This window comes from Lipotes vexillifer, unplaced genomic scaffold (assembly GCF_000442215.2).
Source record: "Lipotes vexillifer unplaced genomic scaffold, Lipotes_vexillifer_v1.1 scaffold634, whole genome shotgun sequence".
Classification (NCBI taxonomy): domain Eukaryota; kingdom Metazoa; phylum Chordata; class Mammalia; order Artiodactyla; family Lipotidae; genus Lipotes; species Lipotes vexillifer.
The window spans coordinates 598,074-620,161 of NW_006781096.1; the positions used below are offsets into that span (position 1 = coordinate 598,074).

General features: G+C 38.0%; 1 protein-coding gene across 1 annotated transcript in view; it reads left to right on the plus strand.

The window, feature by feature from the left end:
* ENAH (ENAH actin regulator) overlaps positions 1-22,088 on the plus strand; it is a 153,133-nt gene that overhangs the window by 62,869 nt on the left and 68,176 nt on the right. The window contains exon 2 of the mRNA XM_007454488.1: positions 16,815-16,893. Within this exon, the coding sequence (XP_007454550.1) occupies positions 16,815-16,893 (79 nt within the window). The remainder of the gene's footprint in view (positions 1-16,814; positions 16,894-22,088) is intronic.

The window sequence follows — 22,088 nt, forward strand, 5'->3', positions numbered from 1 at the left end:
TGTTATCTGCAATTAGAGGGCATTACTTTTTCTGATCTTTTATTTATTTATTTGCCTTGGTGCAAAGGCTGGGAGTGCCACTATAGTGTTGAATAGAAATGGTGAGAAGGGCATTCTTGCCTTGTTCCTGATCTCAGGGAAGGAGTTCAGTATTTTACAATTAAGTATAATGTTAGTTATAGCTATTTCTGTAGATGCTCTTTATCACATTAAGGAAATTCCCTTCTGTTCCTAGTTTGCTGAGAGCTCTTGTTATGACAGATAATGCATTTTATCCAGTGCTTTTTCTGCATCTTTTGCAATGCACAGTTTTCCTCCTTTATTCTGTTAATGTAGTGAATTACTTTGGCTTTCAAATGTTAAATCAACCTTGCATTCCTGGGATTAAAAAATATTTAATTATTCTTTAAATATATTGCTAATTTTGATTTGATAATATTTTGTTAATTTTCACATCTGTATTATGGAAGGACAGTGTCATTCTATTTGTTTGTAATGTCTGTCAGGTTTTGATATTAGAGTCATGCTGACATCGTCAAACAAACTGGAAATGATTTCTATTTTCTGAGAGTCTATAAAATTGATGCTGTGTTTTCCTTAGATATTTGATACACTTCACTAGAGCAACCATGTGTGTGGAGTTTTATTTGTGGGAAGCTCTATAATTTCTTTAATAGATAAAGTAATTTAGATTTTCTCTCATGTCAGTTTGCTTTTCAGGAATTTTTCCAGTTTCATCTAATTTGTGAGATTTGGTGGCATAATGCTGTTCATCAAATTCCCTTAGTATTATTTTTAACATTTGTAGAATCTGTAGTGATAAGGCCTCTTTCATTCCTGATAATAGGTAGTTTGTGTTCTCTCCTTTTCTTGATCAGTTTAGCTAGAAATTTTTCTTAGTTTTCTGTTTCACTGTTTTCTTTATTATTTTCTTTCTCCTACTTCCTTTGGGTTTTCTTTGTTCTTTTCTAACTTCTTAAGAGAGGGAAGCTTAGATATTTGGTTTTAGACCTTTCTTTTCTAATATAAGCATTTACAACTCTAACCACTAAGCACTGCTTTAGCTGCATCTCATGATTTTTGTCATATTTTCATAATGATTCAATTTGAAATATTTTCTGATTTTCTTGTGTTTTCTTCTCTGACCCATGAATCACTTAGAAGTGTGTTTTGCCACCCCACCCTGCAAATTTTTTTTTTAGGTATCCTAGTATGGTTAACTTCAAATTTAATTCCATTGTGGTCAGAGGATATCCTTTGCATGCTTTCAGTTATTTTAAATTTATTGAGAATTTTTTGATGGTCTAGTATATCATCTGTGTTGGTGATCATACTGTGTGTACTTGAAAAGAATGTATATTCTGCAGTTGTTGGGTGTAATGCTTTTTAAATATCAGTTAAGTCATAGTAGTTAATCGTTTTCAGATTTTCTGTGTGTTCAGTATTCTTTAAATAAATTTATTTATTTATTTATTTTTGGCCGCGTTGGGTCTTCGTTGCTGCACGCGGGCTTTCTCTAGTTGTGGTGAGTGGGGGCTACTCTTCATTGCGGTGCGCGGGCTTCTCTAGTTGTGGTGAGTGGGGGCTACTCTTCGTTGCGGTGCGCGGGCTTCTCATTGTGGTGGCTTCTCTTGTTGCGGAGCACAGGCTCTAGGTGCGCGGGCTTCAGTAGTTGTGGCGAGTGGGCTCTAGAGTGCAGGCTCAGTAGTTGTGGCGCACGGGCTTAGTTGCTCTGGGGCATGTGGGATCTTCCCGGACCACAGCTTGAACCCGTTTCCCCTGCATTGGCAGGCGGATTCTTAGCCACTGTGCCACCAGGGAAGCCCAAGTGTTCAGTATTTTTTAATGTACTTTATAAATTATTGTCTAGTTTTATCAGTTACTGTCTAGTTTTATCAGTTAACTGAGAGGTGGTGTTAAAATTTGCAACTAATGTTGTGGAAACGTTCTCTCTTTGACTCTGTCAGTTTTTTTCCCCAGCTTTATTGAGATAAACTTGACATATAAGATTGTCTAAGGGGCTTCCCTGGTGGCACAGTGGTTAAGAATCCACCTGCCGATGCAGGGGACATGGGTTCGAGCCCTGTCTGGGAAGATACCACATGCCGCGGAGCAACTAAGCCCGTGAGCCACAACTACTGAAGCCTGCGCATCTAGAGCGCATGCTCCACAACAAAAGCCACGACAATGAGAAGCCTACGCACTGCAACGAAGAGTAGTCCCTGCTCACTGCAACTAGAGAAAACCTGCGCACAACAACGAAGACCCAACACAGCCCCCCCAAATAATAATAATAAATAAATAAATAAATTTTAAAAAAAGATTGTGGAAGTGTAAGGTGTTTATTTGATGCAGTGATATATTGCAAAATAATAATTCAGTTTTTGCTTCATGTGTTTTGAAACTAATTAGATACCTGCACATTTATGATTGTTATATCTTTCTGGTGAATCGAACCTTTTGTAGTTTTTACAACCTGATGAAAATAATGTGAGGCAGAAAACTCCAGGAAACAGGTGAAATCTCTAATCAGTTGCTTCAGTTCTTGTTAGTGGGGGGATTTGCTAGGTTAGGGAAGGTACATGTTGCCAAGTGAAGTGTTTACCCGTATTTTTCCTTCTGTCACTGACCATTTCTAAATATACTTACTGTTTTGAGCTATCATGCTGTTAATGAGGGTTTAGGTTTGCTGGTGCACTGGGAGTTAATCTTTGAAAACTTCAGATCAATTTTAAAATAAGTGTGTAGATACAAGATATGAGCCTGTTGATTGTGTGCTGTTTATTGTGTGCTAAGTGCTATGTGGCATGTGAAATAGAGATTGTCTTGGCTTTTAAGTTTACATAAAACTGTATTGTATATTTGAGGGTCGCTGAGAGATCTTAAAAGTTCTCATCACAAGAAAAAAAATTGTAAGTGTGTGGTGATGGACTTACTGTGGTGTTCATTTTGCTGTATCCACACACACACACACACACACATCAAATCATTATGTTGTATACCTGGAACTAACATACTGGGGGAAGAAAGAAATTTAAGATCTTGGGACAGGCAAGAGGATGCGTGGAGGTACTGTATTGGTTATTTATGGCAACACAATAAAATTACAGCAGTATTTAGTGGCTTAAAACAACGCACGTTTATTATCACATAGTTTCTGTAGATTAGGAATTTGAGTACAGCTTAACTGGGTCCTTTGGCTCAGGGTTTCTCAACAGTTGCTGTCAAGATGTTGGCCAGGGCTGCAGTCTTAACCAAAGTCATCACGGGGGTTGTGGGGGGGCGGGGGGAGGATCTTCCAAACTCATTTACATAATTATTGATTGAATTTAGTTGCAGGCGGTTGGACCGAGGGCCTCAGTTCCTCCCCACAGTTGGCCTGTCACGCCAGCCTTTCCCACAGGATGGAAGCCACAGTCTTTTTATAAATGAGCCCTGGAACTGACATTCCATAACTTTTGCCGTAGAATAGAAGCAAGTTGATGGGTGTAGCCCACACACAGGGGAAAGAGATTACACAAGGGCGTGAATACCAGGTGGTGGAGAACATTGGGAACCATCTTTTTTGCTGTGGTTGGGAGGAAGGAAGAAGATGCAAATTATTTCTTATAATTATACTTGTAATAGGAGCCAGAAACAGCAGGGAGAAATTATAAACCAAAGTTTATAACTAGGAAGCTAATGGTTGTCAGTGCAGCCCAAAGAGTTGTCTTATAAAAAGAAGAGTAGCAAAGCATCTCAAATAACAAGACATAACAAAACTTTAAATATTCGTTGTAACATGTTGGATTAATTCTAGACAGTGTTATTGTTTGTGTTTTCTTTATTAACATAAAAATTTTGACTTGTATTAAGACATAACCTTTAACCAAATGCAAGTGGGATTAATAGTCTTATTCCTTGACAGATAAAAATACTTTTTTACATTTTCATGTTTTCTTAATATTTAAAGCTATTATATATATTTTAAATTGTGGTAAAATATATAACACAAAGTTTATGTATTTTCACCATTTGTAATCACAGTTCAGTGGCCTTAAGTACATTCACATTGTTGTGTAACTATCACCACCAACCATCTCTAGAACTTTTTAATCTTCCCAAACTGAAACTGTACCCGTTAAATAGTCACTCCCCCTCCTTCCCTCCCCATAGCCCTTGAAAACAACCGTTCTACCTTCTGTCTCTATTAGTTTGACTACTGTATGTCCTTTGTATAAGCGGAATCATACAGTATTTGTCCTTTGGTGTCTGGCTTATTTTAACTTAGCATTATGTCTTCATCGTGTTATAGCACTTGTTAGGATTTTTTCCTTTCTAAGTCTGAATAATATTTTATTGTATGTATATACCACATTTTATTTATCCATTAACCTGTTGATGGACATTGGTGTTTACCTTTTGGCTAAATAGTGCTGCTCTGAATATTGGTGTACAAATAGCTGTTCAAGTCTCTGCTTTGGGGGCTGTCTCAGAAGCTGCTTAGCACAGGTGGACATGGAAAGGAATTAGCTTTAAGTTTAATTCTGATGAAAAAGAGATCTATAGCAGACAAGAGAGGTTTCTACTAGTTAAAAAATACAAGTGATAGATACCTAAGTAAGTTGTTTCATTAAACTTTACCAAGTTACAAATGGTGTTAACAGGTCTTTTTGTGAAAGACTGAGCTTTTCATAAAGTTTTCATAAAAAGTTTCACCAAAAAACCAAAAACAAAACCGTTTCATAAAAGTTTCATTTTGCGGACTTCCCTGGTGGTGCAGTGGTTAAGAATCTGCCTGCCAATGCAGGGGACACGGGTTCGAGCCCTGGTCTGGGAAGATCCCACATGCCGAGGAGCAACTAAGCCCGTGCGCCACAGCTACTGAGCCTGAGCTCTAGAGCCCTCGAGCCACAACTACTGAGCCCGAGTGCCACAACGACTGAGCCCGAGTGCCACAACTACTGAAGCCCGAGTGCCTAGAGCCCGTGCTCCACAGCTAGAGAAGCCACAACAAGAAGCTGCACACTGCAACGAAGAGTAGCCCCCGCTCGCCACAACTAGAGAAAGCCGGCGTGCAGCAACGAAGACCCAACACAGCCAAAAATAAATAATAAATAAATAAATTTATTTAAAAAAAAGAAAAAGTTTCATTTTGTTTTAATGACTGGTTTAAAGAATAATTAATTCTATGCACTTACTGTAATTTAAGATGATGATGTTTATGGTATTTTAGAAAATAAACTACCACACCAGATGTCACTGGGTCTGCTGACCATTCACATTTTCTACAATAATTTTGGATTCAGATTATAATTCAGGTGTGCCCAGTTTTAGGAAAGTCAGCGACAGTAAATTAGCCACTTACCTAAGGTGAGATTTCTGGCAACTTTAACCGTCTAGAACTCAGCCATAAAATGGAGCTTTCTTATACTGTACTTTTTTTTTTTTTAATTATCACTTCATCCTGCACCAAGTCTTTGATTCAGCAGAAATTTAGTGAGCTCCTAAGTAGGGGCTAAACACCAGCTACTGTTAAATATATCAGTAAAACACAGTCCCTCCCCTCCCAGTCTAGTTGGGAAGACATTAGTAAATGGTTATAGTGTTACCCCTAGTTCAGTCCTGTATTTATATTCAGTCCTCTTCTTTGTTTTCATTTATCTGAAAGGATCTTTTTTCTATAGTTTTAGGTTGAAATTTTATCTTAATTTTCTAGTCAGTACTATACTAACTTGGATAAAAATAACTAAAGTTTCTTGTATTATTTCATTTTACCTATTCTTTTTGAAAAATGAGTGTGGTATTCCTCATATTAGCTAGTACGTTTTAGAGTTCATGTACTCTAATGCTAAATTGTTACATTATAGTAACAAAATCAGGGTAGTTAAAAATAATGGAGGGCTTCCCTGGTGGCGCAGTGCTTGAGAGTCCGCCTGCCGATGCGGAGACGCGGGGTCGTGCCCCGTTTCGGGAAGATCCCACATGCCGCGGAGCGGCTGGGCCCGTGAGCCATGGCCACTGAGCCTGCGCGTCCGGAGCCTGTGCTCCGCAAATGGGAGAGGCCACAACAGTGAGAGGCCCGCATAACGCAAGAAAAAAAAAAAAAAAAATAATGGAATGGTGGGTGCTGTTCTACCATATGACTTGCTTTAGAAATCATGTTCTATTTATATATTCTTCATTTGTGTGCATGCGTGTGTGTGTCTGTGTGTTGTGTGTGTGTCTAGTTTGATGTCTAAAAGGCTTCCCACAGATTTTGCCTTCATGTAATTCTTTGAAGAATGTTGAGGTTCAATTTGAAGGAAACTTTCCCTGAAGTATTAATTTTATGCATATGTTTTGTACTATCTTTAAAAAAAAGTCTGTGATAGTCTAGATATGTTTTCGTAGTAGTGTAAGGTATAATTTTCTCTAGTGAAGTCTTCAAAAGAATCCTGGTTTATTTCTACAAGAACATCAATTTCAGCAAATATACAAATTCCCTTCCCTTAGCTTCAACAAATATAACATAAAGTATAATGCAGAAATGATAGAAAACTTCTGAGGAGTTGATTTTATTGGACTAATATAATTGGTAGTTAGGCAGACTCTAGCTCTCTTATTCAAGTAGAGTGATTGAAAGTCCAGACTCTGAAGCGGACTGGCTGCTTTAAATCCCATTTCTGTCACTTCCTACAGTATGTTGTTTGGTCAAATTAATTCACTTCTCTGTCTCAATTTCCTATCTGTAGAATGGGAATATTAACAAGTATCTGCCAAATAAAGTTGTTGAATAAATAAATGAATGAATAAAGGCAAAGTACATAGAACAGTGTGTGGATCTTCTTAAGTATTCATATTAGTATTTGTTTTTATTATTAGTATCATTATTATCATCACAACCCTGGCTCAGTAACTAATTATATATGTTGCTTACTTGTCTCTGGGTTTTAGGTCTTTATTAATGTAAGGAGATTTCTTTACGACTACAACTGGAGATATGTCAGTCTATACTAAGTACTATAGATAGTCAAAAATTAATAGATTTCCCCTCATTGATTTTGTTATGATTTTTGTGCTTGCAGTTAAGCAATACTTTGAAACATAGGCTCTGAAAATATTTATCTATGGATAGTTGTAGAGTACGGTCTCCTGAAACAGTTGGTTTTAATTTTTTTTAAATAGTGTTTTGCTTTTTTTTTTGTTAACTCATCTTCTGTATCACAGGAAAGGCAGGAGGGCTTGATTTACCTGGGCTGCTTCTCGGCAGCACGCCAGGGCTCCTTCAGTACATGCCCAGCCAGTTGCATGCAGACAGGTTTCCATCCAAGATTTTCTGTCTTAGTAGTTTCTTAATTCTCTTTTTACTTCCTGCCCAATAAGATTTCATTTTCTTTTCTCTCTACAAACCCTTATAAATTCCATCCTTGTTTTCTCCTCTCTCTTGTGGTTCTAAGAATATCAAAATAGTCGCATTTTCATTTTCTGTGTTATTCCTCTCTCCAGGTGTATTGTTGGCAGAGGCAGGTTCTTTTTGTTGGCCAAGTCACATTTATAGAATTTTTCATGTTCTATACTTATTCAAATAAGAGGTATTCATAATTAAAGTCAAATAGTACCATAAAGATTTTTTTTAAAAGCTTACTCTTATTCCTAAACATGCATAACTGCATGTAGGAAGTGCCTCCTTTCAGGTACTTTTTCTACATAGTATTTTACCTAATGATTTCTCCTTTTTTTTAAGAGACTTTTTCATCCTATGGGATAACCCAACAGATTTGCTGAAATGTTTTCTAAAACATGCTGCCTTGCTTTAGATATATTGGTCATTTTCTGTGGTGACTGTGGATCTGTTATATGTTAGATTACAGTTGTACTTTGCACATGAATAAAGATGTTATGGGATGAAGAGTTAAGTAGTGACATTGATCTTTTCACCTTTTAAAAAAACCTTTTAGAGGTAGACATAGAGAATGGACTTGGTGACATGGGGTGGGAGGGCGAAGCTGGGGCGAAGTGAGAGTAGCATCGACATACACACACTACCGAATGTAAAATAATTGGCTGGTGGGAAGCAGCAGCATAGCACAGGGAGATCAGCTCCGTGCTTTGCGGCGACCTAGAGGGGTGGGATAGGGAGGGTGTGAGGGAGACGCAAGAGGGAGGGGATATGAGGACATGTGTATGCATATGGCTGATTCGCTTTGTTGTACAACAGAAGCTAACACAGTATTGTGAAGCAATTACACTCCAATAAAGAGCTATTAAATAAAAAACAACCTTTTAGTATTTCTTATAGAGATGAATGGTATACAACTCTGTGGTCTTTAGTGGCAATTTTGCCTTTCTACATTATTGGAGCTACTGCCTCACAGATGGTTTTCTTGCCTTGCAGAAAATAAGTTTGTTTGCTGCCTTATTTGTATGTGCTGTTTGTCAGTGGCATTCACAGAGTTTTCCCGTATCCTTCAATCAGGGAGCCAGGACAGCAGCACCTAGCTGTTCTAGCAAGCAGCACCTGCCCCCCGCCCCGCCATTCTTAGCAAGTTTTTTGGTTTATGGATGGAATATAAAAGGAGAAAAGCTAGTTAGTATTTCACAAATGTAGCATATAGTAGAAGCTTTTGTATGTAATGTGATCTGTACGGGTGATGATGGTTGGTTAATTGATCTCAAGCTTGGTATCCTTAAAAATGACATGTACCTTAGAGCATTTTAGTCTACATTGTGTTCATTCTGTGACTTTTTTTTTTTGGTAAAGCTTTTAGTGTTAGTCTGGTGATGAGAAGTCTGCATTATTTTTCTTTCCTGAAGCATGCCCATGTTTTACCTTCAGAGTTGCAGCTTCGGTTTCTTTAAAGTGGAGAGAGAACTTAAGAGATATGCAGAGCGTTCTCAGTATAGCAGTCTGCTAGACTTGTGTGATTCCCCCGTCTTTTATGTATATCTTACAATGTTTTAGTGACTCATCTTGATAGGAACTTAATTTTCATAGAATTTCTGTATATTCACATTGTATCCCTTTATATAATATTTAAATTGCATAATTACAGTACAAGTACAATTGGAATGAATATATTTGGTCACAAACACAGCTGACTTCTTAATAAGTATACAGCCTAGCTGGGAGCAGAAGAGTGCGGGGTGATTAGAATAGTTTACTAGCTCAGAGCTGAGTGTTTTGAGTGCTAATGGTATGTTTTATAGATGGAAAAGGAAAAGGTCTGAGATTGTCCACTGGGGCATTGGAAGTCAGAAAAGGGAGCTTTCCCTGGCATGTTTTGGGGCTCTTACTCAAAGCTTATGGATTTTTACTTTTGACGGTTAATATTGCTCACTACTTTCCAGGTTAGTACTTCAACAAATCTTAATTAGGAGAGATGAAAAGATATGCCGACCCTTCAGGGGGTTAATATGATGTTGTTGGAGACATGATATGCATAGTGTATTGTGAGAACCCAGAGAGTGGGTTATATTATATATATATTATAATTATAATATATTATATATTGAGGGAGAGAGGAAAAGCTTTCGAGAGGATGTGACACTTGTGTCTAAATTCTGCAGAACTGTCAGTATTAGGCAAGGAGGAAATGTGCAGGTAGGTTAGGTACAGGGCATGTGCAGAGGTGTAGATATATGGACAAATATGGCATAATTGTTATTGCTGTAGTGAATACTGATGTGCCCCCAGTGGTGGGATGTGCCACCAGCAGCAGGATGGTAGAATGGTGTCTTGTACACATTTCATGCTACAAGTATTTGAAAGAAAGTATGAATGTTGAGAAAGACAGAGGCCAAATCACAGTAGACCCCTTGTGCCATACTATGAAGCCAAAGTTTATCCTGAAATGAGTCTTTAGAGTGTCCTAAGCAGGACAGTGATGTGATGAGATTTGCTTTAGAAAAATTTCCCTCTGGAAGCACTGGGAAGAAGGAGTAAAATTGCAGGGACACCAGTTAGGAGACTTGAAATAAACCAGATGGGAAACTAGGGACGGCCCAAATTGAAGCTTTTGAGCATTGTGAGCAAAGGGAACTAATGAATTTAGAAGTTTTTAGGAAGTAGAATTGACAGGCCTCGGTGGCAGAGTGCCTGGCAGGGTGAAGGGCAGGGAGGATGCTGGTGTGACCCCTAGGTTTACAGGATGGCTAGAGTCTAGAGTGGTGAACTGAGAGAAAAAGCCTTCTGATTGTGACTCCTCTAGTGCTTAACACAATACAGGGCATGCTATTTATTGCTTACTTTCCTATTTGAAGAAAATACATGTTTATTAGTCCCGATTTGAGTGCATAATCTTTTATAACTCTAGGAGGCCATGGAATGCAGGTGTGAAAAATAATTGTGGAATTGAATTGAAATCAAATTATGTTTAAGCCTCTTTAATGCTTGAAATGTTATAAAATTACAAGCTTGAGCAAAAAAATTTGACATCAGAGAATAAGGTGGAAATACTGTCTTTAAAATTACCAACTTTAAAAAAAAATTTATTTTATTTTATTTTTGGCTGCCTTGGGTCTTCGTTGCTACGTGCGGGCTTTCTCTAGTTGCGGCCAGTGGAGGCTACTCTTCGTAGTGGTGTGCTGGCTTCTTGTTGTGGTGGCTTCTCTTGTTGCTGAGCATGGGCTCTAGGCGCGCAGGCTTCAGTAGTTGTGGCTCGCGGACTCTAGAGCGCAGGCTCAATAGTTGTGGCGCACGGGCTTAGTTGCTCCACAGCATGTGGGATCTTCCTGGACCAGGGCTCGAACCCGTGTCCCCTTGCATTGGCAGGCGGATTCTTAATCACCATGCCACCAGGGAAGCCCTAAAATTCCCAACTTCTTTGTGTAATTTCTTTCTTAATATCTTATCTTCTGAATAACTGACATCTTGATTCACAGAGTGACTCAGTATCATAACAGACAAGATGCTAATTCTTTCTTAGAGTAAACTCTCTAAGTCTTTGGTAGTATAGCAGAGGTTATTGTATAGACCTTGATAACTTACTGCAGGCTAGGCTCTGTCATTCGAAGATAAATGATGTTCTCCTTTTCAAAGATGATGAATACATTTTTATATGTATGTAAAAATAAATTAATTGGGACCATGACTTCCAGTAGTGACATCCTTTATAGCATGTCACATACTACTTTGGGAGTATCAGTAAAATGCTAGGTGACATAATTTTTCTCTTGCCTTTGGTTGTCCCCTCCTTCCCTTTCTCCTTCGTCTTACCTACTAGCAAATCCTGTCTCCTGTGCTTCTGACATATATATCCCATATGCTTCCCTCTCCTTTATTTATAGTCTGGTCTAAATCTCACCATACACACGTCTCACACTGGTCTTCATGTTTGCATTCTTGTTTTCCATGCCACCTTCCTGAATCCCTTCTCTTTATAGTAGCCGGAGTCCTCTTTTAAAAGTGTAAGTCATGTTCTGCTTAAAGCCCTGTAGTGGCTTCCCAGTGCACTTGGAGTAAAATCCTAACTCCTTCCTGTGGCTCAGATATTACCTCTGCAGAGAGTCCTCCTGGTGGAAGAATTAATGAATGCTATGGGAGGAGGGAGCAATTAATTCTGGCTTTGGGGACTCCACAAAGACTTAACAGAAGGAATGGTATTTGATCCAGATCTTGATGATCCAATTCTTGAGTAGGATTTTGTTAAATGAAATTATGTACTGAACGAGAATGTAAACAATGCCTACTCTGTGCCTAGGCACTGCATATTCATGCTTTCTTTGACAAGTAATGGTTACTTTGAAAGGAAGTTGCTATTTTCAAAGACTTGGCTTTATTGCAATCTCAGTAAACAGCATAGACAAGAATAGCCAAGGGATCCTTACTCTGCTTAAATACCAGGAACCATTTCATTCACAGGTAACCTATAAAAATAAAATTGGGCCAGCATCTTCTACCATCATATATACCTGTTCAGGAAATTTGACTATATTCGGAAATGAATTTTTACAAAGCCACAAAATTGGATTGTAGTGTCATGGTTTTTATACTTTTTCAAAAAATCAGCTGTCTTTAGCCTTCTAATGCCATATTTCATTTTTTAAAAAACCAAAATTAACATCAGGAAAATGAGGTATAATCAATTACATATACCATTTGCATTTGGTCATAAAATGAAATTTTTGTTTATAACTAATTTACTGCCTGATCTTCACAAAAGTACAGCTCAGTAATTTACTAATTTAATCTTTTATGTACTTCCTTTACTGACTCAGAATGTTGAAGGCTTTGACTAGGTATTCATTTTGAGCCTTGTTATAATTCAGATAGAATGATAATATAAAGATTATAAAATTTTTGTCTTTTTTTGTTGTGCTTGTTTAGATCTTTATTTTCTTTAATTTTTTCCCCTTTTTGACTCTTCAATAGCTGTGGTTCTTAAATTTTGCCTTCCTTCCATGTTACTTTTCCCTGAAAAACTGCACATATGTGAATTTCTGAAATTTCATCATTTCAGAAATTCACTCATTGACTTTCTCATCTAAAAATCCTCCTAGATAAAGTTGGAAATTCTTACCAGAAGAACCTCTAGCTGACCTGTCACTGCTCTAGTGCTTGTATAGACACCAACGTACAGGCAGTTCTGTTGTGACTCAGGCCAGTCATATAGTCATACATATAAAGCAGGCAGGCTTATAAGTATTTCACTGGGCCAGGGAGAAATGGAAAAAAAAAAAGTGGGCAATGTAGAGAATTGTATGGAAAGCTAATTATTATATTTATAGTATATTACATTGTATTTATTTTGAGATTTTTAAGTTCCAAAATATCTTCATTTTAGTAAGTTATGGTGGTCCCCTACCTTACCCTGAAATCTCCTACCTGGCAAGTAGGCCCAAATACTGTCAACCCTGTTCTGTACTGATTCATCCAGTCAGTTTTTGAAGTTTATGGGTTTGTGAAATCCAAAACTGGGTACCACTAGCTTATTTTGTGCATACCTGTAATTTGGATTTGGTATATTGAGTGGGAGTTTTCTTCTCAAATCAACAGTCTGTTCTCTTTTTTATTTATTTATTTTTTATTTTTTTGCGGTATGTGGGCCTCTCACTGTTGTGGCCTCTCCCGTTGTGGAGCACAGGCTCCGGATGCTCAGGCTCAGCGGCCATGGCTCACAGGCCCAGCCGCTCCGTGGCATGTGGGATCTTCCCGGACTGGGGCACGAACCCGTGTCCCCTGCGTCGGCAGGCGGACTCTCAACCACTGTGCCACCAGAGAAGCCCTGTTCTCTTATTTTTTTGATGCAAACTGGGTGTCCAACAATTCAACTGAATTCAAACACTGACTTTCTGGAATTAGTACAAGATGCCATAGGTTGAGGGCTCAGTCCCACAAGACTGCTCCCACTTAGACCTGGCTGCTGCCAACTGAAAAAAAAAAGTACAGCGTGACAGTAGTGAGTTAAGTAGTGAGTAAGTTTTATCTGGGGCCAAATGGGAACTATAGCCTGGGAGACAGCTTCTCAGAAAGCTCTGAGGAACTGTTCCGAAAAGATAAGGGGGAGGTCAGTATCTATGTGATTTTGGCGAAGGAGGATCAATCAAGCACACATTTTGGCAGAAGGTTGCTGCTAGTCACGAGGAGCAGATGTCTCTGTTAATGATTTTAGTGCTTTTCTAGATGTGAGAAGATGCAAGAAATTGGGCTCATAAAGTCTTCTGAAAATATCTAACTGTCTGAAGGCCTGTTCTGCCAGTTTTCCCCAGAGCACAGAGTGCCTCATTCCTGATCTCTGCCCCGAACTCCTTTCAGGGGGTGTTGAAGGTCAGCGACTCCAGTGGCTTAGTGAGAACCAGATGGGAAGTGACAGTTTTTAGTTGGCACTGCCAGTGGGGTACTTAGGTTACCCACACTTAGGCCCGGCTGACTACAAATTCGGGGGTTCCCAAGACTCTCCTTCAGTCTCAATAATTTGTTAAAATGATTCCCAGAGCTCAGGAAGGTGTTTTACTTACCATTACTGGTTTATCATAAAGGATACAACTCAGAAACAGCCAGGTGGAAGAGATGTTTAGGGCAAGGAATAGAGAGCTTCTAGGCCCTCTCTAGGCATGCCACCCAACCAGCACCTGGATGTGAGCTCGATTGGGTGTTTTTACAGAGATTTCATCATGTAGGCATGATTGATTAAATCATTGGCCATTGTGAATGAGACCAGTCTCCGGCCCTTCTCTCCTCCCCAGAGGTGGGGAAGGGGTGAGACTGAACATTTCTACCCTCTGATCTTGGCTTTGTATGGAAGCTGAGAGTAATCTCATTAGCATACCAAAGACACTCTTACTGCTCAGGAGATGCCAAGGGTTTTAGGAGCTCTGTTCCAGGAACCTGACAAAGACCAAATATTATTTTGTTATACCATAGGATGTGTGTCTCTAGTTGAGGAGAGGTCCTCAGGTGTGTGGAAAGGAATGGAAAGACTTGGTTTGGTCGCTAAGAACCCACTGGACAGTGCCATTCCTTCCTGGCTGGGCCTTGATTTGGCTTCTCTGAGTGCCGGATGCCTTGTAGAACTACGGTTGTTTGGGTCTTAGCTTGTATCTTCACAGCTTGCTGCATAACCCACGTGGCTCTGACTATACCTCCAGTAACACTTCAGCTCTTACCCACATCTTATTTTTTTTCTTCCCTTTAACCTCTTGGTGCTTCTTGGTTTTGTTTAGAGTTAGATTTGTATCCTTAACATCTCAGTTTGAAGATTTCTTTTCATCTTCATTAGAAAACTAATCAACCAGTTTTTGTATTTTTGGCCTTTCTTGGCTACTTTGATACGTTCATTTAGAGGTGTCTTTGTTTCTGTGGTTATAGGGAAATTGAAGTGACTAGACATTTGCTTGCTGACTAAGTGGTTTATATATATCTTGAATAATTAAGCATTAGTCAGAGCTATTCAGTTAACTCTGTGCTTCAGTAATTTGGAATGTCTCCGGCATCCCACTGTAGAGCAATGAGGAAGAAAAAGGTGGAGGAGAAAGTTGGGACATTTTATTTAACTCTCCTGGTTTTAGATTTCCTGTGTATCTTTTTTTTTTTTTTTGAGGCGTGGAATAACCTGATTTACAAAATAGGGGTTCAACTATTGCTTTAGCTTCTATGATCCCAGTGGAAGTTCTTGAAGAGACATTATTTCTTGAACCTTGGGGAAACATCGTGTATGTCCAAAAACATTAATTTTCGAACTGGAAAATACTGTTCTGTATTAATTTACAGATTTGTTTATTGAGTTGTTATTTACAGTTAGTTAGTAAATTTGTTTCTTGGATTGTATGCTGTAAGAGGCACTTTGCCTTAGCTTGTTTCTTTCTATAGGGTTATGTAAATTTTGTCCCTTAACAAGTATTTTTGTTGTGAGCTTTGAAGAGATTTCAACTGCTGTGCTGACAAAGGCTCTTTAATCAAGCTTTTAAAAATAATTCAAGCTTTAGTCATTGCCTCGTTTTTACTCCCAGAACTAATTTACTAAAAAAAATTCGGTGCAGCATAAAAATTTAGACAGTACCACTAGGTTTATTTCAGTGTTTGTGCTGCACAGGTATTGTTACAAGTTTTTGTAAGATTTAGCTAATGGAAAATTACAAGCATTTATAACCCCACTGTTCTGGGTGGGTTTATTGCCCGGTGCTGTGACCTCTTTAGGTGTCATCAAGTCACACAACAAGTCTAGTAAAGCACATACATACACTGTTGAGAGATGGGCCAGAAGTGTGGGTAAGCAGGGAGGGCATGAAAGCGACTGTTTCCCAGAATGATGGGGAAGGACCCACATGATTTACTGTTTAAAATCTTGAAGGCTAAAATTGGTGGAATGAGCAGTGCTTTCGTTAAAAGATGGGGTTGGATGAGCTACTTAGCATCTCCATTAACAGCTGCTTAAGCAAGCATCAAGATAAGTCTTCTATATGGAGATTGAGTCATTTTAATTCGGTTAATAGTCAGCATGGAGTTAATATACCTGTTCTATAGTTCACTTTTGGTATTTCATTTAAAAAAAATAACATATCATATAAAATAAAATTCCAATCAGTCTTCTTTGCCCAGTATTATTTTGGAATATATTTGAAAGATGAAACTATTGCTTAATAAAGAATTAAGATCATCTCTACATTTTATTTATTCATGTATCTCAGTTTCACTTGGTAACAAATAATTGAGAAGCTGAGATTTAAGGATTCTATCATGGAGTTGGTCTTCTTTTCTTCAATATTTATTTGTGAAGCTTAGAATTTAACATCTAGAAGAATCCTTAGAAATCATCTTATTTTACTTTTTCATTTTCAAGTGAAGAAATTTGAAACATAAGATGTTATCTTGCCTGAGTGGAGAGTCAGGGACTACTCAGTCACCCGTGCTGTCCATTGATTGCTAGTGACCACTCCATATCTCAGGGGGCAGAAGAGCCTAGCAGAATTTGTTATATAGATCTTGAAGCAAGCCTGATGATAAAAGTAATTTTGCCAGTAAAGAGAGGGAATCACAAACAGTTCACCAATATTATAAACATATGCATACAGTTAAATAATGATTACTTTATATTTGTAGTTATATTCAGTTTAATGAATGTATTAGATCCTCAGATTTAGAAGAAAATGTTTCTTCTATCTAAGTGCTCTTTGTGGATCCTGATCTCTTTCTGGTCCCTCATTACAGTTCATTTTTTGGTCTGTCTTCCCCATCAGACTCTACCCATAAGAGCAGGAAGCCTCTGTCTTGTTCATTGTTTCTGTTTCTAGCACCCAGTAAAGCACTAATTGTTGACCAACTGCTCGGTTAGCTAACTCTGGTTTATATGGCTATGTGGGAAGCTTAGCATATTTTAAGTCTCTTAAAAGTTTGCTTTTCTTCCCCCCCCCACCAGGTGCATCAGAGTTCATATATATCATCATACAGGCAACAACACATTCAGAGTGGTGGGCAGGAAGATTCAGGACCATCAGGTAAGGGTCTGTTAAATTCTTAACGTTATCTAGTATTACACAAGGACTTGATACATTCAGTGAAATAAAGAAGTACTTTAAAATTATAGACAAAAGAGTTTCTATGGGAAAAAGGATATAGGTTTGCCTTCCCACCCTCTCCACCTTTTTATAAAGCCTGAACTTAGATGAGGATTTAGAACTAATTGTTCAAGAATATAAATCTGAGTTTTTCAGTTATGAATATTCTTTAGATGCTTTGGCCTTCAAACTAGCTAGGTTGTGGAATCCAAAGTAAATTTAAGACAAACTAAAATGTGAAATACACTTAAGTAGCAGAGTGTGTTTAAGGAATTCATTTCCCACCAAAGGTATGGGGTTTGGGATTATAGGAAAGAGTTCAAAATGTAAGTAGTTTCATAAAATGTTGTTAAATTCATATACGGTAGAAAAATTGTAGGTATTAAGGTTGCCAGAATAGTTAGGCTTTTGTAATTCATGTCTGCCATGACAACTAAGCTTTTACTGATTCCCTGCTCTGGATTTCTTAGAAAGGTGACTGGATTATCTGATTACTCAAGTTCTTGAGCCTTAACAGATCAGGAGCAGTAGATAGAGGAAAATACAAATAGGGTCTTGCTAGCATTAAGTACATGCTAATAGCAATGAGGACTTTTATAAAGAACAGATTTACAAAATACTTTTTTTGGCTCTGGTAAGATGGTAAAATCAACCAATGTTAAACATATGCAGGGAAGATGTAACACATTTCCAGCTGAGTTCTTAAAAGGTAGGTCCCTGCATTTCCACTAGGAGACAGGGTGGTGTAGTGTGGGGTGGCCAGATGCTGCAGCAGCCCTGTGTTTTGGGATGGAGATTATGAACTGGTAGTATCCAGGGACTTAGATTTTGTGGCCTGTGAGAGGCTGGGCTTTGAAACCAGTATCTCTGCATAAAGCTGAGCCTCTTCAAGGGGCTGCACACCGTAAAAAGAGGACTTAGAAAAATCCTCTGAATCAGCACAGGTAGGCAAAGGAGTTTGTTTCTGTCTGAGCTGGTTTAGGAGCTCCTCTGAAAAATGGGAACCTCCAACTTCACTTACACAGCTCCAGTCAAGAAATTAACCAATCCTGGATGCAGGCCAGTGAAACTCCTAGGGCACCTGGCAAAAACAAATGCATTGCTCCCCTGGAGAGGAACTTCTAAAGACCTGAATCAGTTAGCTGAAAGGCAGGTCACTGAATTTAAGCAAGTGTAACTATTAGTACTAACTGTCGCAGCCTGCCCTCGGTCCTCTCAGGCTCCCTTCTCTTTCTTGTACCCTCGCCCCCTACCCTGTTCTTTCTGCTCCCTGGCCTCCCTCCTTTTGCTCTCTGTGCCTGTTGCTCAGCTCTCCTCTCGTCTCCAGTCTCTGTACCAAGAACCCTCTCTCCCTGGGGGGTATCCAGGTCGTTCTGAGTACTTTCTCTCCCCTTTGTCTTTCCTCCAGCAAAGTGTCCCAGCAGTGAGTTAGGCCAGACAGAGACAAATTGAATACTTCCTAAGATGCTACTATAGAAAAAAACTGGAACCTGGACAACTAGAACTTTGTAGAAATTATCGAACATTTTAAACACAACATTCCAAACTAGTAGCTGTAAAATAAATTTTTGGTAAATTCAGTGAATTGGTCATTTGATAACACTGATGAACAAACCTAAAAGTATCTAAATATTGGCAAAAAAGAAAATGAATATTTAAAAATAATTGGATCAAATCATTATTTGTAAAGTTGAAATGAATATAATGTTGTATGTCAGTTATACCTCAACTGAAGAAAAATTAGAAATCTGTGTAAGTCAGGAAATTTCCATATGAAATACTGAAATTTTTATTCATAAGAGAAGTAAACTATCCTATGACTTCCAGTTTTGACAAATGGAGTGTTTCTTAAAATACTGGAAATTTAAAAACACACTTCTAAATAATTTGTGACACTAAGATGAAATCATTATGAAGATTAGAAAATGTTTAAAAATTAAAAAAAAAAACAACCTGGATCTGAGTGACAAGATATTATATATAGAAACCTGTGGGATGTCTAAGTTGTCCGTAGATGGACCACCCACCCCCGTCCCCTCGTTTATTCTCATATCTGCGAATCTGTTTCTGTTTTGTCATGTTTGTTCGTTTGTTTTGTTTTTTAGATGCCTCATGTAAGTGAAATCACAGCATATTTGTCTTTCTTTGTCTGACTTTTTCAGCATGATACCCTCTAGGTAGATGGACAAATCTTGATGGCATATAATAAGCAAACCCAAAAAAGCAGAAGGAAATACTAAAAATAAAAGAAAAAATAACTAAATAATAAATAGAAATTATTAACACAAAAGCTGCTTCCCTAAATAAATTGACAGACTCAAACAAAAAAATTAAGTTGTAAATAAACAATATTAGGGTTGGAAAGAGATATCACTATAGTTATAGTAAGGAAATAAATTATAATATGAACAGCTTTACACTAATAAATGGGCCATTTTGTAGAAAAATATAATTTACCACACCTGGCAGAAATGTATAGAAACATAATAGACCTCAATCATAAAATGTACCAGTAGTTAATAATCTACCCCCAAAATTTAAAAAAAAAGGAGGGCATCCAGAGCATTTATAAACAAAATCTAAAAACCTTCAAGCTATTACCTGTTCTATGCAAACGGTTCTAAAGAAGAGTGTTTTATGAGGCTAGTATAATTTTGGTATCTGAGACATAGAAGAGCCAGTTGAGAGAGGAAATGTATAAGCATGTTTCACTTAAGAACATTGACATAGATATAAAAGTCCTCAATAAGATATTAGCTGACCACATGCAACAATGTATATGGGGGAAAAAAAAGACCACCAACTTGACCAAATAGGATTTATCTCTTTATCTCAGTAATGTAAGGATAGTTTAACATTAGATAACCTATTAATTTGCTAGGAGAAAACCTGTAAGAAACAAGAGTCTCAGAAAAAACATTGATAAAATTAAAATCCATACATAATAATTCTCAGCATGTTTGGCATAAAAATGAGTTTTCTTAAGCTGATAAGGATGAATAATATAAACATATAGCAAACATCTTACAAGATAGCTCAATGTTGGAAGGATTTCCATTAAACTCAGGAATAAGTTTGAGGATTTCAGCTATAATCATCTTCATTTAGTATTGCAGAAGAGGTAACCTAGTAATATGAAGATGAAGAAATAGAAGCAATAAGGATTGAAAAGGAAGAAACAGAACTGACCTTATTCGCTGATGATATAATTGTCCACGTAAAAAATTCCCAAGAGTATCTGCAGATAACATATTAGAACTAATAAGATTGTTCAGCAAGGTTGCTGGATATAACATCAGTATATAAAAATCAGTAGCATTTGAGCTTCCCTGGTGGCGCAGTGGTTGAGGGTCTGCCTGCCAATGCAGGGGACACGGGTTCGAGCCCTGGTATGAGAAGATCCCGCATGCTGCAGAGCGACTGGGCCCATGAGCTACAACTGCTGAGCCTGTGCGTCTGGAGCCTGTGCTCCGCAACAGGAGAGGCCACGATAGTGAGAGGCCCGTGCATCACGATGAAGAGTGGCCCCCGCTTGCTGCAACTAGAGAAAGCCCTCGCACAGAAACGAAGACCCAACACAGCCAAAAATAAATAATAAAAATAAATAAGTTAATAATAAAAAAATCAGCATTTTTGTAGAACTAACGATAAGCAAATTGAAAATATAATTTTATACAGATACTGCTTAAAGTAATAAAAATGATAAAGTACCTAAGAATAAATCTAACAAATAATTGGTTTCTTTTCATTCCAGAGTACCTTTTTTCATTTCTTAATGGTTATCAGCCTGTTCTAAGTAGAAACATATTAGTATAATTCATTAAACAATATCTAAACTTTCTGTACTAAGAGCCATTAAAAAAATGACCCACCATTTATTTGTAAAATTGAGTATGTACAAATTATACACATATATATGAAAAGCTACCATTTTTCTCCTTAATACTTGAGTGCTTATTATGTTCTAGGCATTGTAGTTAGGTTTTATATAGATAATAATTCCTGACCTTGAAGAACAATAAAGTAAAGAAATGGGATATTATGCATGTAAGGAAAACAGCACAGTTAGTTGTTTCATTTATGACAAATCATTGCACAGTGAGGGCATAAAAGAATGATCACTTTGTTGAGAAGATGGGGAAGAGGGTTGTGGATGATTTCATAGACAAGATAAGCTATTGAGCCACGTCAGAAGGAAGTATAGATGTTTACATGCACGGTTTAATCTGTTATGATCAGGCTAAAAATGGATGGTGTGCGTAGGATGGAAATCACTAATCTAGGTGCAAGCTCATTGGGTTTGAAGTATTAGGATTATGAAGAAGTCCAAACCTAATAACATCCTTAGTGGGCATCCAATAAACAGTTATTATTAAATGAAGGTATATGCATCCTCCTTGACTTTGAAAGGTTTTTGAGATTATACAGCTTTTTTTTTTTTTTGCGGTACGCGGGCCTCTCACTGTTGTGGCCTCTCCCATTGCAGAGCACGGGCTCCGGACGCGCAGGCTCAGCGGCCATGGCTCACGGGCCCAGCCGCCCCGCGGCATGTGGGATCTTTCCGGACTGGGGCACGAATCCATGTTCCCTGCATTGGCAGGCGGACTCTCAACCGCTGCACCACCAGGGAAGCCCCGAGATTATACAGCTTTGTCAATCCTTGAAAGTTAGAATCGAGTGAAATAATTTGTTCACATTTTAAAATTTCTATATTGGAAAAAGTGAACTAATGATTTAGATAATTCTCTTTTGATTCCAGTAATATTTTCCTCAACTTTTTCTAATATTCCGTCACCGAACAAGTTGAAAAAGTGAGCATAACTATCTTTTTTTGCCTGCCCTTTTAATCTATTTGCCAAGCAGGGATATATATAGATTTGCCTTAAAATTTGGTTTATAATTTTCTGGTAATATTAAATTCTGGCTTTGGGTTTCTAGTAGCTAAGGATTTGTGACCTCCCCACCCCCCAGCCCAATATGTATAGAAATCATATGGTAAGAGGCAATCCTGTCTTTTTAATTGTAGTAAAAATAACAAAATTTACCATTTTAACCATTTTTAATGCACAGTTCAGTGACATTAAATACATTCATATTGTTGTGCTGCAACCATCACTGCTACTCGTCTCCAGAAC